Source organism: Eretmochelys imbricata, chromosome 20, assembly GCF_965152235.1.
Source record: "Eretmochelys imbricata isolate rEreImb1 chromosome 20, rEreImb1.hap1, whole genome shotgun sequence".
NCBI lineage: Eukaryota > Metazoa > Chordata > Testudines > Cheloniidae > Eretmochelys > Eretmochelys imbricata.
This window is the reverse complement of record NC_135591.1, coordinates 14,700,443-14,718,368: the sequence shown is the minus strand read 5'-3', so window position 1 is coordinate 14,718,368 and position 17,926 is coordinate 14,700,443. Positions and strand designations below refer to the sequence as shown.

Here is a 17,926-nt window from a genome sequence, read left to right as displayed (position 1 = left end):
CAAAAAAAATGAAGTGCCTGATCTGGAATGCCTCTTGCAGTAACTACACACAGGTTCTGAACAGAGATGCAAGAGCTACTAGCTCCAGTGTCTTTGAATATTAAGAGGGCAAAGAAACAGAGGGCAAAGGGACACAAAATCTCAGGAATAATTGTGTGTGAGACAGTGTGAGACAAACATACAATGGCAGTGTATTAAGAGACAACTAGAACCATGAAATACATTAGAGAATATGGCAGGGAGGCCTGAAGAAACATGAGGGAGAAAAGGGGGAGAAGAGACCCCCTAATTAGAAAAGCAATAAATGGAACTTCCCTGTATCTGGGGGGGTCAAATTCTACATGCTCAGATTTTGCTTTGGGTATTGCTGTCCCTGGCAAATATTCCAAGTCTAGATAAACCAAACTACTGACTCAGCCAAACTAACTTGGGTCAAAAGTGGCAAGTGCAATTTGAGGTGGTCTGGCAGCTCAGGGTGAAGATGTCAAAGAGCTCAACGGAAGGAAAAGTGTCTTTAAAGAAGGAAAGAAAGATGAAGTGCTGAGAGTTTCACAGACTGGTGGGTTTGCTGTAGCACAAATTCACACAGCATCCCTTTCCGGCTCCCAAAATACAAATTCAAAACCACAACTATTACCCAGCAAGCAAAAGGTCAATGACAACCTAAAGAAAGTACACACGCACACACACACGCACGCACACTCACTTTGGCAATAAGCAGACAATTCCAAGTGCCTTTAAAATGTCAAGGCTGGTTTTAAATCTACCCCGTGAACCTGGAAGCTCTAAAAGTACTACATTTACTCTTGAGGAAAAGCAATAGATATACCACTACTAGGAGCAGAAGAAAACCATTAAAGGAGGTAAAAGGCCGGGCGAGTGGGATATGCTTCCACCTCCCTTTGTTCAAGGCCACCACTTTATAAGATCATCAGGTTAAATGTATGGGAAACAATCCTTTGACATGTGTGGGGTTCGTTTGTCTAAATTCATGACTTATTGAGATGGGTAGTGGATTTCATAGCCGGTTAATTCTAGGACTTGCATTATATCCAATCTGCCCCAGCTCATCCTTTCATGCATCACACAGAACAGCTTTGCACGCAGTCCTGGCAGACAGCAGCTTGGTTCTGCTTTACTGTTGTACGGAAGATTTATAAGCAGGCCCTTTTCTGAAGAAGGTACCTGCATCATTAGCAGCTATGGTGTCAATTAAGAGAGAAGCACATGAAACGTCCACAGTTCCTACGGCTGCACCAGTGACTGCGAACACATACTTAAAAACCCCACAAGTTACAGCAGTTAATGATGGTTAATTGCAGGTGAATCAGAGGTGCCAGGCTTGCTTCGGAACCAAAAAGCTTTGGTATCAGGGAAGTTAAACCCATGGAGTTAGGAAGCCCATTATCCTAAGCCTTTTTAACCTCAATAGCCCAAGTGGAAAACTCGGACAATATTCTTGTGCCAAGGTGCAACGTTGCAGGTCAGCTAGAGAAGTGGTGGGGAAACAGATGATTGGAAGCAGCATGCTGTTAAAAATAAAGTGACAGCACCAGTAAATGTCACAGCCTCCCAACAGCTACTTTCCTTTGCTAACAGGTGAAACTTAAAATAGCGATAATGCCAAGAGAAACCACAAGCCAGGGGAGGTTTAGTGTTAACGTAACTGATACCTGAAAATGAACCTTTCAAGATGCATTCAAAATGAGGCTCTTTGTGATCTGATGATTCTGTAAGTTGACTGACCATCACTAAGGGATCAAGAAATCCCTCAATCGGAAGCCATCCTGTACGGACAGGTGATCACGTGACAAAGGTTTTGGGCCAGGCTCTGTATAGGATATGCAGTATAAAGAAGCTTCCATAGCTGCCCTTAACTCACTTTAAAAAAAAAAAATCTGTATCTGCCCCCATTAAGCAGGGACTTAGTTATGATCAGTCTCTCGGTCTGCAAGTTCTTATGGGTTAGTTCTCTGTCACGTGGTTTGTGACATCATCTGCCAGCAGACTGAGACTGTGGAGCCATAATGACGTGCCACTGTACGGGCATGCTCAGTTCTGTCCTTTGGCTTGCCATCTGAGTGAGGACTGAAGTGGCAACAGCTTCAGCTGCAGAGCGCACGTTGAGCTCGTTGGGGGATGCTGTCACGGAGCTGTGCTGGATGACAGGAGCAGGGGAACCGGTGGGCTCAGAGCTCTCCTTTGGGCTTTCTGTTTTCAAAAAGAAAAAAAGAAAAAATAATAATTGGAACGGAACCCATCATGATGTTACTGACATTAAGACTGGGCTGGGGAAAGTGAGACTAACTCTACCAAGCATCCCCGGATGATGAGAGAGTTAATCAGATACTATGCTTTACTTTTACATGGAGGCCTTTCAACCTGCCTGATCCCAAAGCACTTTTGAGAATGGATGCACAGATCCATATGCAGGAACCATTTAACCCAACATTGATATGCATCCACCTCTAAGAGGGGGTGCAGCAGCTGTTAACAGCATGCGCCAATTCTATATAATAATAATATACCTAGGACAGGAAGTAAAAAAGAATAAGAGCCACGTGAAAAGAGCAGGGACAATCTAAGGATTCAGAAAACAATGAACGAAACTAGGATCTGGCTAGACCACCCCATTTAAATACAAAAAGTGGGGGGAATTTTAAAGAACCTCGAGTTAGAAAGAGATCTTTAGCAAAAAGGTGCTAACATCAAAGCACGGACCATAGATCTAGCTTAACTTTTCTATAATACAGCTATGTCCTCATTATAATAAATGTACTTTCCTACATGTTGTTTCCTGGTATAGTACTTGATTCGAGGCCATTTAGCCCAGAGACTGAACAGTTCCTTCGGAGTCCTTACCATCTGTTGGGTGAACACACAGAGAGGTATGTAACAGAAACCCTTCCACAAGCTGATAGCATCCCGTTACAGCAGTGTTTCTGAATTTTATATAAATTATCTGGTTTACTCTTTATTGTTCTCTAGAACATTAAAATCAGTTAGACCTCATGAAAAACCACTTGCTCACTAAACTTTTCTGTAACTTGAAGCTGTGGACAATGAAGCAAGGACAAGACAAACAAAGCCAGCAAGCTTCTTCTGCAGTCATATAATGACCAACACAGATTGGTTTTCCAAACTTTGGATTCTCTCCCACTGTGTTTGGGCAGGGGAGCTAGACAAAAAGGATGATTTGTGACTGATCTCATGCTACAGTGAGGGTGATCAAACTTCATGCTTTGGGAGGGTATAAGCTCATTCATTATCTGCCTAAATCAAGAGGAAATTCCCTCCTGCACAGCTGGTTAGATGAATTATGGAGAGGATACGGTTATCATCCTCTGAAGCAGCCAGTACTGACCTCTGGCTGGATACACGGGATTCCTCTTACATACCAAAAGTGTAAATCCCACGTCACCAGAAACCAGAGAAGAAATTACAGCCTCATTGTGCACAGCTGGGTGTGTTTTAAGATTCAGATTGCCACTAGGTCCTTTCACATTGCTCTGTATCCCTTCCCCAAACTGGTTTCACCTCACCCTCGTAAGTGAGGTGCTGGCTAGGACACAGCTAACATATCGAAAGATACAGCTAGCACAGTAGATTTCAAAAGTTTGATTTGGGGGTGAGGAGGGAGGGTCGAGCAGAGAAACAGAAGAGTTTGGCATCCCAAAAAGGAGATTTACAAGGTATTACAAATAAAACAACCCAACTGTACATAAGGCAGCTGTAATTCCATCAAGGGAATCTGGCATTTTTGTTTAAGGACATGCTTAGTCATAAATCTTTATAATAAAAAAGGCAGCCAGGGAGAAGTGCGATAGGGAAGGGAGAGGTGTGAATTTCATTTTTATTATTCAGATGTGTGATGAATTCCTATTATTGGAGTAGACAGACTGAGGAATAAAAATAGGAACTGTAAACTCTGGAAGTTAACAGGAAAAATCATGTTGCATTATACACAAAGAACACCTGTCTGCAAAGGCTGGGGGATAGGGATGAATTTCACGACCACATTACTCAAGCTGTGAGTCACTGTAATGACTGAAAATAAACTGGCGATGCCAGAGACCTGCAAGGCAAATATATGTGTTCCATTTCATCAGAGGGGAATGCTTTGGAGATTCAGAATGGGGTGGGAGTCAGAAGTGAGACTACGGAGGCATGGCACCTTCTTACTTCTCCTATTTTCTCTGTGCACCCTCCATCTTATTTTACTGACCCAAACAAGTTTCCAACTCTCATAAGGCTGACACAAGCAGATGTAGCTAGGGGATAGCCAGGCAGAGCCCTTCTGTCTTCAGCATCATCAATAAGCCTTCAGACAAATTCCAAGAGTACAAAATCTTTGTTAGTGGGGAAAATGTAACAGGCAGAAAATCCAGTTAGCTTTTTAGATCCCAGGCTGATTACTGTGAAGCAAGCCGTGTTGTTGTAGCCATGTCGGTCCCAGAATATTAGAGAGACAAGATGGGTAAAGTAATATTTTTTATTGGACCAACTTCTGTTGGTGAGAGAGAGCAGCTTTCAAGCTTACGCAGAGCTCTTCTTCAGGTCTGGGAAACTTACTCAGGCCTGGTCTACTCCCAGAGACAACTGGGACTAGCTGATGCTGGGGGGTAGGGACGGGGGGGGGGGGACGGGGGACGACACTGGGAAGGTGGGACAGCCGCCCCACGTGTTGCCTCTGGGAGAAATCTTCCAGCCCCATCTCCGTGGGCCACAGCAGCCAATCTGCTGGCTCCTGAGGGGTTGGGGCCACAGAAGCGGGGAGCACATGCCTCTGGGCTGGGCAGGCCCTGGCCTAGGGAGAGTAACGGCACCACAGGGTCTCCCCAGAGCTCCCACGCCCTCATGGACACATCAGCAGGGGAGACATGGGATGCGGGAAATTATCCTAACTCAGGTTGAGCAGAGGGAGCCTACTCCTAGTGCCTTTCCCATCGCCCCCCACCTGCACCCGGCCTGGGGACGCTGCACTATCCTCACCAGAGATACCTGGAGGAGGGTGCGTTGTTCTTCTCCTCCTGTGCTTCCCCGTCAGCTTGCTCGGCCCCTCTCCCTGGCAGGCAGGCCCTTGGAAAGCGGAAGGGGTGGGATGGAGCTGCTTTTCATGCTGGCTGTGGGAAGCTTACATCAACCTGTAAGCGTCTACACTAAAATGTTGCTCCTGACGACGTAACTTGTCCACTACGTTGACCTAATAACTGCATCTCCGTGAGAGGCGTAGTACTTAGGTTGATGCAGTGAAAGCTTAGACGCTGCGTTACTTACCTCAACTTTAGTGGCATCCAGGAGGTGTCCCACAACGCCCCATTGTGACCGCTTTGGTCACTATTTTGAACTCCACCGTGAGACGGCCAGGTACGTAGGTACACGCTCCTCCTCTTTTAAAACCTCACAAATTTTAAATTCCATTTCCTCAGCATGGAGAGCTCACCTAGTAACTGCCAGCTGACCATGCCAGCTCCATGCAGTAAATGCACTCCTGCCTGGAGTACAGAGGAAGTGATGGAACTCCTGAGTCTGTGGAAACACAGTGCCAATCCAGCCATAGAAACACGGCTATCTACGAGCAGGTCACTCAGGGCATGGGGGAGAAGGGCTACAACAGGGACATGCAGCAACGCTGCGTGAAAATCAAGGAGCTGCAGCAGGCGTACCAGAGGGCAAGGGAGGCTAACAGTTGCTCTGGAGTTGAGCTGCAGACACACCGCTTCTACAAGGAGTTGCGTGCCATCCTTGGGGGAGACCCCACCACCACTGCCAAGAGCCCAGCGGATACTTTGGGGAAACTGGAATCAAAGGCCCCTGCAGTGCACAGTGAGGTTTTGGACAAGGAGGAGGAACATGGGGAACAGACGACTGGGGATCCAGTGGCGCGGCGAGCCAGGACCTCTTTCTGACCCCAGAGCAGTCGAGCGGGTCTCTACGGTCCAGCCCTGGAGAGCCTGATGCAGGGAAAGAACCTCTGGTAAGTATGCCGTTTGCTTTGATATTGCGGAGACACATCTATTCATTTACTATTTTTCAGTCAGGCTAGAAGAGGTAGTGAACCAACCAGTAGAGGCAGAGTTCCTATCTGCTTCTCATTCCCCTGTACAGCTAGGCAGAGGGGGCCCTGTGAACAGTTTGTTTACATGCACTGGGATGTCCTGTGAATCCTCCACAGAGAACTCGAGGAAACTTTCCTGGAGGGAGTCTGCAATCCTCAGCTGAAGGCTTCTGGGGAGGGCTGCCTTATTTCTTCTACCCCGGCAGGATGCTTTCCCATACCAGTAAGCAAATACTTCAGCAGGCACCATTGCAGCACATAGGCTAGCAGCAGACGCATGCAGGACCTCTTCCCTGACAGCCTCCGTTACGCTCAGGAGTGAGACAGCTAAAATTTCCCAACTCCAAATGATTCCCGACTGATCGGTAGCGATCTGGTGTGGCCAGCTTCCATACAGCGATCGCCACTTTCTTCTTCTCCAAGAGCATGGCTCTTATTTTAGTGGTGCTGTGCTGGAGGGCTGGGGACACAATTCCATGAATGTGGCCTTGAGCATCTGAAAGCTTTGCAGTCACTGCTTGTCATCCCAAATCAGTGCTTGTTTCTTGGGCCCAGAACCAGCGCTTCACCATCTGGCAACTGCTCGGTGAATGCCAACAACCTTGAATTGTTTCTTTCTTTGTCCATCAGCAAGGCAGCCTGCAAGGGACTGTCATATCCCTCGCAGCTCCTTTGGTGGCTCTGAAAATACTGAAGGACCAGGCGCATTGTGTTTATAATGGTCAGCACGATACTGAAGAGCAGTGAAGGATCCATGCCTCTCACAGAGATGGCAGATGTGCAGGTTTGTGAGGCTTTTGAAAAGAGGCGTGAAACATTGGGGGATGCAGATATCATGGGACGGAGAATATCATGTTACCAGTATCACAGGATGCAGATATCATGGGATGGTGAAACCATGTTACCAGTCATCCCTGCGCAAGTCGATTGCCCCATGAGGCTTTGCAAATCCTTTCCAAAACACCCTGCACCACATGGTGGTGAGCTGCACAGTGGGATAGCGACCCATGGTACACTGCTCTCAGCATCGATGCAAGTGCTGCTAGTGAGGACACACACACCCCAACACAAGGAGCATAGTGTGGACATGCAAAAGCGATTTAATTACTGCGGTGGCTGTACGTCAACGTAATTTTGGTCAATTTAATTTTGTAGTGTAGACAAGCCCTCAAGTTGGAACAGATGGTCCATTCAAGGTGAAGTGGTCCACTAACACCCTTCCAGTCATAGCGAGAATTAAGACTCCCTATGACTGGAGAGGTGGTAATGGGCCACTTCGCCTTGAATGGTCCCCTTGAAATGTGTATTAACTCCTTATGCTAAACTATCTGTTCCACCTTGTATTTAGCTGTGACACTGAGTATGTTTTTCAGATGTGAAGAAGAGCTCTGAGTAAGCTTGAAAGCTTGTCTTTCACATCAACAGAAGCTGGTCCAAGACAAGATGCTACCTCACCCATCATGTCTCTCTACTGGCAAGCAGTTTAAAATAAAGATGTCTTCTCACTTGTAAACTGAACCAGTTTGATGTGAATTGCAGAGAACATGAATATGGAACTCCATGATATCATTTATAGAGTCTGGACTTTTCGACTGCAACTGCACTTAAACAGCAGCATTAGTTTCCAACACTGAGCAGTATAATACAGTGGAGAAGGACACCTAGTGTTCGGGGCAACTCTGGACCAGATTCATGGGAGAAATGGGAGTTTGAGTGATGGATGCATGTAGAATATTTCATGCTTCAGGGAAACATACTGACAAAAGGACAAATACGTTATATTATCAAAGCTTTTACACTGTAGTCATCACCATGATATCTGATCGCCTGCTATACAAGGTCTTGGAGCAAAATTGGTAGTGACAGACTGTTACCACTGTTATTGTTCCTACACAAAGTGAGTTGTCTGTTCGAAGTTCAGTTTCTAATGGACAGGGGACCACATCACAAGAACCGCCACAACAACTGACACTAATTGGAGCTCTTGTTGGGAGCATCAGAGAAACCCAGGGCAGAACTCCCGTCACCACCTTGAGGTGGCTTGCTCCAGTGCAGGGATAAGGCACATTGGCCAGGTACAGCATGCGAGAAGCCTGCGCTGCCACTGCTTGTGCTTTACCTGGTCCTGTGGAGAGAGGACACCAGCCCACCGGGCTGTCAATCTAGCATCCTTCAGGAACACTAAGTTCACGTAAGTCTTGTATTCGGGTTTAATTCTACTCAGATGTACCCTAAGGTACAGTGCCGGCAAGGGCAAGTCACAACTCACCAAGATACCCCTGTGTTTTTTTCTGTAGTGCAGTGACTGGGCAGTCCTTGTGAGCCAACAGTAGCTGTTTAAGTTGAGCAACTTCATTCCTCAGTAGTGTAACTTCATTCTGAGGTAAAGAAAACAACATTTACAGGGATCATGAGTGTTCAGAATAATATCCCTTAGCTGTGGCAGAATACTAACATGTAGACTCTTCAAAGTTTACCTCCAAACTCTTGCGTCATTTGAGGTCTACAGACTCTGGTCATCACAAATTAACCCTTAATAAAAAGTTGTGTTTGTGAGTGAGTGTGTATTCAAAAGAAGCTTTGCAAGGTTGTCCTCTTACAGACCCGTACCTTACCAGGAAATCCCACGTTCCAGATGTAAAATTAGTCTGTATGCGCTTGCCACCACCACCAATGGAAGAAATGCTAACAATAAGAGTCAATGCAATATTTTGTTGACCTTGATGGAAAGCTAAAAATTCAAGTGGCATCTCTCTGAAGGCCAAAAAGTCTTTCTAAGAGGACCATTAATGAGGACTGACCATGAACAGCTATACAGAGTAAAACCGTATCAGGGACATCTGTTCTTTGATATATCAAGGGCCACACCCGCAACAAAATAGGACCCCAAGTCCCACCTCAGGTTGTTCAGAACATGACAGCCACTCTTACCTTTAATATGGAGAAGGAGTCTGTAGGTGTCAGCCTGTTATATACTTGAGTGGAGGCTGCTCAGACCTACATCTATCCATCTAAAGTACTTACTATGGCTCCCATTTAATAGGTGGTGAACTGAGACACAGAGAGCCTAAGTGACATGCCCAAGGTCACAAATTGACATGCCCAAGGTCACAAATTTGTTAGTCTCTAAGGTGCCACAAGTACTCCTTTTCTTTTAACAGAAAGTCTGCAGCAGAGAAGGAAATTGAATCCAGGTCCCAGGTTTGCACAGTAACCAATAGGCCATCCTTTCTTTCTGTCACCTCCCCACAAATAAGGTTGCAAGCAGCGATCCATTCTGAAGCCAGTTCCATACCTTTCTCATTCCTTTCAACACCAAACCAAAAAATGTTCATGCTTTCAAAAACTTTAGGTTAACTCTCAGCTATTAGTGGAAAATTTTCCCCCTGAGAATTTCAGAGAGCATGTTTGTAATTGAAATTTGAGATGTGCTTAACATCTGTCCCCTCTGTATCTGGAAAACCCAGTCAACTGCACTTTGAAATTGGCTAGGAAAACAATTTCTACAATTACCTTGTGACAAGTATGACGCTGGCAGACCAGGTCATGTCAGAGTGTATTCAGGCCAATTCACTTGTGCATTAGTATAGATCAAAGCAATTGTTAAATGTATATGTGCTTTGGGTGTTTAAACTTCATAAAACTAATGGGATGTTAAGTGCATTGTTTTCTCTCATCTGTATCCTGTTATGATGCGACATCAAACATTTACATTGTAAATACCGCTGTAACTAAATAACTCATCAGACATCAAAGAAGCCTTGTGGAATGCTAATGAAGGACTTTATCAGAAAAAGTGCTAATTACAAAGCAAATAGCCATTGTGTCTGATGACTGGAGGTCTGAGACTCAAAGTGCATTCCTCACTCACTGTCAAAGGAAAAGCCCAGGTGGGTAGAGAGACTGACAGCTTGCTTTCTGTGAGAAGAAGCTATAAGAAGGGATTGAAAAAAAGATCCTGCATCTTTGGACTCTGACAGGGAAGTGTACCAGATATAAAGCAGAAATCCCCAGAGACAATCTAGGTACCCTGGAAAGACTTTTGGGAAACTGGCAGTTTACTATGTTGCTGCCACCATTCGGAGTTACAAACTGTGATTCACCTGGACAGATATTTTAGCTGCTTTAATCTCTCAATAACTCTCGTTCTTTTTTCTTAGCTAATAAACCTTTAGTTAATTTACTATTGGTTGCCAGTGCCAGGGTTGTCTTTGGTGTAAGATTCAGAGTACCAGTTGATCTGGGGTAAGTGGCTGGTCTCTTGGGACTGGGAGCAACCTGATGTGGTGTGATTTTTGGTTCAAGTGACCATTATCACAAAGTTCTGTTTGGGTGGGTGGCCAAATAGTCTGGAGAGTCTAAGTTGGTCTGTGACTCCATGGTAAGACTGGTACAGTGATCCAGGAGTTCACGTTTGTTACTGGGTTGGTGAAATCTAATGATAGAACATACCACCAGCTTGGGGGATCTGCCCTGTTTCTGACAGTCTGCTTTGTGGCAGGCATTCACAGTTGTGAGCCACTCCAGACAGTGTGACAAAGAGGATGAAAATATCGTAATTAGTGCTATTGAAGCACACTGCATGAGTCACTGAAAGCCAGTGGGGGAAACAGCCCACACTGGACGTGAGTTCAGTCTTCAGAATCCTTTCTGTCCTTGGTCTGTCTGCTGAGAAGGGACTAATTGCAATGGGAAGGGAATTACGCATCGTTATGCTTGGCACAGCAGGAGAGAGGCTGCCAGGGAGCTAGTTATAGCTCCCCAATTTTCAAGGAGAATCTGAACTGCCCTGGGCTTCAGCTGCAGTTCCCTCTTTGCTGGCCTGTGGTTCCAGTCCCAAGCAGTGGAAAATAGAGCAGAAACCAGTTACACTGACTTTGTGCCAGTTGACAGCTCTTCCCAAGTTAGGGGAGTCTTCATTTAGGATACACCAGCTTCCTGGTGCCTTTGCACTGTTCCAGCACCTATCTTACGTTGCTGGAGCAGCTGAATGTTCCAGGGTGCAGTCTTGAGAGGATGAGTGGCAGGGCACAATGCTAAATTCTCCCTTACCCGCTTCATCCTTTTCAGGGCAAGACTGGGTGCGCAGTTCTTATTTATTGTGTGCGGCGGAGGGGGTTGGAAATGCTGATACAAAATTCCACTTGCTCCTTTTCTTTCACCTTTGGCTTATCCAGGACTTGATGATCCTTTATAAATACTGGTTTCCATTGCCAGAGGCACATACACAAGCTTTTGCGAATCACGCACAGAAAATATAAACATCTTACAAAAAAACCCTGCAACATTTCTAGCCACTTGTCCCTAGGGATTCTGGTTTCTCACAAACTAAAGACCACCACCAGAGCACACAGTGCCTCTGGCACCATGGTAAAAACGTCCTCCTTGGAGTGGAGGACGCAATGCAGCCAAGCAGATGGACTCTGACTCCATGGTTACATACTCACACTCAGCTGGATGTTCTGTGTCGTGAGCTCCTCTGCTTTCTTTTCCAGGGAAGATACCCACAGCTTGCGTTTCTGACGGCAACGAGAGGCTGCAGCGCGGTTCCGCTCCAGGAAACGTTGCCTGCGCTCATCCGGGTCTTCATCCATCGTGCGTCTCCGCCGGCCACCGGTGCTGGGCGTGGGCTGAGCAGGGGAAACCTGGAGTTAGGACAGAAGGAAGAGAATTACTGAAACAAACACACACTTGATTAAACCAGACAGTTATCCACGCTGATTGTACTGAGTCCAGAGCAAATTCCAATTGGCTTGGAGAGTCAGGATGTAGGATCCGTCAGATGCTGATTCTGAAACTAAAAAACACTCCATTTTTCCACAGCAGCTTCCAGTGTTCTCAAGGTACTTTACCGACATTAATGAATTAGGTCCAAACAGATTTGTTGAGACTTATTCTACAGACAGGGAAAGTGAGGGAGAGAGATTAAGTGACTCCCTTAGGGTCACGCTGGGAGTCTCTGATGGAGACCCAGGTTCCCTGATTCTCAGTCCTGCACCTTATCCAAAAGCCCATCCTTCCTCCCAAGCACTGAATCTTGTGACACGTGTTGATGGATGGGCAATATGTCCTAGATGCACAATGAAGTTTCAGTTCTGAGCGACTATCTCGGTGTCAGGATGATTTGAATATTTTAACATACAGTGGAGATCTCTAGACAAGTGGTGGATATTAGATTATTATGGGTTTAGGAGAGGAACCAGACAGTATTTCTTGTAGTGGATTAAATACGCTCACTTTTCTAGCGAGACTACAGTTTAAATCCCACCTCAGCTCATTAAGTGAAAAGAAGTTGATTTGCCTCAGACTGATCTTCAGTAGATATTTGTCCATATCACAAAGCCACCACCCCAATTTACAAGGACAAATGCCTCAAGAGTAGAACAGCAGGGAAGCTGGGAGGGTGAGGAGCGGAGTTAGTATCATGGATGGGCAGGAGGCAATGCTGCTGGTTGGAACCGTGGCCAGGGAGGAGTTGTGAGGGAGCAGCCTGCAGAACACGTCTGTTTTAATCCTTATTTCCACCAGCACTAGAATTCAGCCCCTAGCATCTGTCTCAGCCAAAAAAAAAGTTAAAGAAAAAAATAAGGACTATTCAGCTTCATATTGTTGGAACTTACCACAGGTTACAATGTGAGAGGGAAACAACTCAACAGAGCCATCTTTACAGATATACATGACACTATTGCAAGGGAATATGGGCTTTTGTGTAACACAGCCAATCTTCAGCTGTGCCCTAACATCATTGTACAAAGTCTGACAGGCATTTAAGAGTGGATTCTGTAACACTGCAATCTCCTGCTGTATTCTGAGGGAACAAAGGAAAAAACAACAAGGACAAATCACCCCAGACTCAGTCCTCCCAGCACTACTGCATAGGCTCTATAATTACACAGCCACAATGTGAGAGCACAGTTACACTTCACTACTCACTGTCAGACAGCATATGGATATTAAACTTTTGGAAGCCTTTCTAACTGATGGAGCAGGTGGCAGTTCTGATGGAAGGCTGGCATTTGGTTAGCTGGCAGGAGCAAGTGGGGTTGATTGCCTAAGAGGGGAGTGTTTAACCCTAGTAATTAAAAAGGAAAGAAGACAGCAAAACACTCTTTCTAAACTCTAGAACACATCAAGTAACTGTGCCTGTTGCCTAAGTCTAACTTGCACTGTTTGACAGTGATGGTAACAGAAACTACAAAAAGGAGTGTTTCACACACATTAAACCCCAACCCCCAACAACCCCACCCGCAAACCCCACAGCTCTGGATAGCATATAGGTCTGAGCAGAGAGTGACAGATTCATGAGGTTATTCCCCACTCCTTTCCTAGCAGACTAGAACTCCCAGTATCTTTGCTTCCTCCATCATCATCTTAAGCCATCATATCTTCAAAGATTAAGAAGGAGCAGACCTGTGGCTGAGCGGGAGAAGGTGCATCTGGGTGCTGGAGAAGTATCTGACCCTGCTCTGGACGTGAGGTCACCATCGTGCTTGCTGACCCCACAACCATGCTGCTGCCATTCAGTGAGGAAGAAACCTGGTGCGTCAGGCTGGCCTTCAGTCTCTGTAAAATGAGAGAACAAAACTATCAATGGGATTCAGTGCTTTTAACCAGCCTTCTCCATTCGCCTCGGAGACACAGGCCCTAACATAACTTATTCTTCACGCTTTTCAAAGGAGGATTCAAATCCAGCCAAGAGCTGTTATGTGGCAGGTGTTGGGTGGCCCACGTGAAGATAGATGGTGGTTCTCAATCCAGTTCAGAACAGACAGGTGTCTGCATCACAAAATCACTACAGCAATTAGCACTCAGCAGCTCCCCAGCTGGCAGTCTCTGCAGAAGGACAATGGACCAAATGGACTGTGGAGACTGAACAGCCTTCAGATGCTAAGAGGTGGGTCTGACACATGGGGAGGGACACAGAAGGGAGGTCTTCACTAACACAATCACTGACCCAGATGAAAGGAGACTGAAGCATGGGCATATTGTTACACACACATAACAGAGTTTAAGAATTCTTACCCTCCTATCCCCCACAATGGTTCTAGTTTCAGCTCAGTACATGAATGCAGAATGAATCTTTGCAAATGCCTAGCTAGTGTGGAATTGTAGTAGCTGTTACTGGAAGCACCAAGGTCACTGCAGCAATGGAGCACATAATAACGTGGAAGCCCTCACTGCAAACAAGTCCACTCTAATATTATTTCAGCAAGACAAACGTGGTTTCACCATCTTTGTATCCAAACTTACTTTTCCCTCCGCCTCATCCCTACTTTCCTTCTTCCTCCTGTGTGCACCGAGCACTTGTGCTCTAAGAGCCGGGGAGGCGGAGAAAGAAATTCCTTCATAAATCTACAGTTGGAAGAGCATCCCACTGAAAACCATTACTAGAGTACTCTGCCAGATCACTACACCACAGCCACTCCCCTCTTGGCTCTCTCCTCCCTGCCCCCATCTGTCATACTGGAACAGGAATCCACTGCTTTACAACGTGTCCCATATTTAAGATGGGATCAGGAATCTTTGCCTTCACAATAATATGTAAGGTCCATATGGCAGACGGGCGGTGCTGGGTGATTTAATGAAGAACAACTTAATACTCTTATATATTTATAACACCTGCTCTCAGTGTTCCTACAATGGTTTAAGATACTCTTACTGCTGCAAAGGATTTCAGTGGGAGCAGTCTAAGCTCACTAATTTGGGCTTATCTATTCAAGAGCTTTTGGTGTCTCTTTAGAAGGATGAGCGGGTCATGAGTATAGAGATTCTAAACACACTCTTTTCTGGAGGGTCTAACGGAGATAAGTGAAGAATTTTACGACAATTCTATGAATATATCCCCCAAAGCAATCTCCCCAGCACAGGTCAATAGGCTTCTCTCTATGTTCTGGAACTCACCATTTTAGCCTCAGAGTGCACTGGAAGGCCTGATGGTGAAATGGAACCACTGCTGTTGATGGGTGGACCAGGAATACCAGGAATGTTGGGCACCATGGACACTGGCCTAGCCAGCTACATGTAGAAAGAAGAGCACACACATTTTGAGAAGTTATGTCATTGCTACTGGAAGCGTCCCGCATGAAATGGCATCATAATAATCACTTGACAAAGCATCTTTAATGCAGAGAGCCTAGAACGTTTGACAAACTTTATAAACTACGGCCACGGGGATTGTTTCGTCAGTCACTCAAAGGTGGGCAGTCACCTCTGTGGTGGCCACAGCTGCTATTTAAGAGAACACAGCAATGGCAACCAATAGCTGAGGACAGAAAGCGAAAATACTTGGTGGCAAAATATCGTGAAAGGTCTCTCGTTTCCCTCACACCCAGAAAACCTGTATCCCAAAGGGTGCAATGCTGCCAGGTGGCCATTAGAGGAATGGGAAAACTGGGGCATCTGGGTTCTATGCCCAGTTCTAACATGGACTTGCAGCAACACCCTGGTTAAGTTTTAGCTTCCCCAACTGTAAAGCAGGCATATTTGCCTGGCTTACCTAAACAGGGGAAATGGAGCTTTAGTTCTGTTTTATAAGACACACTGAAATACTTTGATGAAAGGTGCTAGGAGCATGAGTTATACTTCAAGAAAATACGGAGATGTCCTACATGCCAAATTCTTAGCACACTGGCCATTCAGACGTGCATTCCCCTATCCCCACCAGTGGATTGCAACTTCAGCAGTCCTACTACCTGAGGAACTAGTATATTGGAATTACCCACTCAGTACACAAAATACCCGCCAAGCAGGAGACACGGGATTTGCACAGGCTGACTCACTCAACACACACAAGCCCACCAGAAGGTATATTTATTTGTGAATTTCATACCCTGAAAAATTCTCCTTAGGCTGAAGTAAAACCTGCAGTGTTAAATATAAATTACCGTTTCGCGCACTGCCCAGGCTGGGGCGGCTTTCCTGGCCTGCAAAGATTAACATGTTCTCTGTAAGCTCGAATGGTTTCAACTGAGGCATTCCGTTCCAAATGCAACCAACTAATCAGGAATCCTGCAGTTCCCTGTCCTCGATCAATGGTGTGAGCCATCTGCCCAGACCAGGCTTTATTTTTCAGCCTTATTGGCCTCTAGTGTGACTGGCATGTTATTATTACCTTGCTAGCATCAGCCCTTGCCCACTTCCACTTCAGGCTTATCTCACACAGAGGGGTAGATGTATTTTAATTTTGCAAATGAAAGCATCTGCATATGTTGGGCAGGAGAAAAACTGCCCCCTCCTTTACCACAGAGAATGTGCTAGAAGTTTTTCTTACCGATATAACAGAAGGCATCTGTACAGGAGGGCCAGGGAGGACAGGCATGGTCTGTCCATTCGCAAGGTGCATGACAAGTGGGAGGGAGCCTGTAGGAGACCTGGAGAAACACAATTCAAGCTCACCTATGTCAATTCAAGTTTATACTGTACAGACAAGACTAACTAGCCCCCACCCAACCCCACCAAGATACAGGCGATTTCTAGCCTTGTCTAGACTAGGATTTAAGGCATTATGTTAGCTAACACAGGCTACCTTACACGTTTTAAAAGTCTAGCATAGACAAAGTGCAGCGCCTTTAGCATGTGCTAAATTGATCAAATTAAAGCCTAGTTTAGCACGTGTTAAAGTATACATTGCCTTGTCTACCTGAGATTCTTAACATGTATTAACTGACGTGTGCTAACATCATATTTTGGGTATCCAGGCAAAGTTGTCTGACAACCATTTGTTGCTTGGTGCTGGCAGGACATGCTGATGGAAGAATTATGACTCTCCTTATTTAACTCCTCTATGTAAGCTTGCGGGCCTGCTTGCCAAAAAGCATAAGGCTGTTAAAGCACAAAGACCAGATGCCCCTAAGAAGGGATGTTGGACTTTAATAAGCTGGACACATTTGAACAGAGGGCGAGGATAACCAAATATTACACACTGAGCTCTCTGTTTTAGGAGGAGGAGGAATTAGTCCACCGTGAGTTCTCCCTGTGCCAGTGCAAACAGAAGCTCTGCTCCAAAACACACAGCAAAGCAAACAGAACCAATGCTGGGTTTCAGTCACAATTTTCAGGGGAGCGATGTAACACTCCGTGCTGGCACATGGGCTTACTCACCAGGACACGTAAAAGTGCCCTTGATGCTCTGCTGTAGCTGCTGGGCTATTCAGTGGAGTCCTGCTGCTGCTCTGGTGCCCTCTACTGGCATATCCACAGAAGCACGAGGCAGGCTGGGGTACTAGATCAACTGTTCCTACATACTGATAAATTTCTGGCTAGACAGATGCATTAATACAGCCCTCATGGCAGAATGAAGTTGTGCACTAATTTAACTTTCATTTAAAAACACTGCTAACCCTCAGAGAAAACATCCTAAACAGACAGCTCTGTTTGCAGAACGCCTGAGATAGTAGGTCTGAGAAACATGAAGAGCTCCATTCACTGCCAAGGGGTGTTTACGCTGAAGCCTAATAACGACAGGTAAAAATGCCAACCACCTTTCCCCCTGCTGATCATTTTGCAGAAACACCCGGCTAATGTGCTCACCCAGCTTCTGAATGCAGTGACAAATAAGGGATGGGGGCAGCCTGCCTCAATCGTAGAGTGCACTACTATTTAAGAAAAAAGAAAAGGAGTACTTGCGGCACTCGTGGCACCTTAGAGACTAAAGAATTTATTTGAGCATAAGCTTTCGTGAGCTACAGCTCACTTCATCGGGCAATGAAGTGAGCTGTAGCTCACGAAAGCTTATGCTCAAATAAATGTGTTAGTCTCTAAGGTGCCACAAGTCCTCCTTTTCTTTTTGCGGATACAGATTAACATGGCTGCTACTCTGAAACCTACTATTTAAAATGATGACTTGCAGTAATGTCCTCTCTCCCTCTG

The 17,926-nt window shown here is 45.7% G+C and overlaps 1 protein-coding gene across 2 annotated transcripts in view; it reads right to left on the bottom strand.

Annotated features, from left to right (window-relative positions):
* Positions 1–1,128: 1,128 nt before the first annotated feature.
* The window catches only part of LOC144277922 (cyclic AMP-dependent transcription factor ATF-7), a 93,448-nt gene continuing 76,650 nt past the window's right edge, over positions 1,129–17,926 (bottom strand). For both annotated transcript variants that reach the window (XM_077838942.1, XM_077838943.1), the window contains exons 7-12: positions 16,329–16,428; positions 14,960–15,073; positions 13,469–13,621; positions 11,506–11,703; positions 8,328–8,436; positions 1,129–2,211 (exon numbers count right to left, since the gene is read on the bottom strand). In XM_077838942.1, the coding sequence (XP_077695068.1) occupies positions 1,994–2,211; positions 8,328–8,436; positions 11,506–11,703; positions 13,469–13,621; positions 14,960–15,073; positions 16,329–16,428 (892 nt within the window). In that variant the 3' untranslated portion in view covers positions 1,129–1,993. The remainder of the gene's footprint in view (positions 2,212–8,327; positions 8,437–11,505; positions 11,704–13,468; positions 13,622–14,959; positions 15,074–16,328; positions 16,429–17,926) is intronic.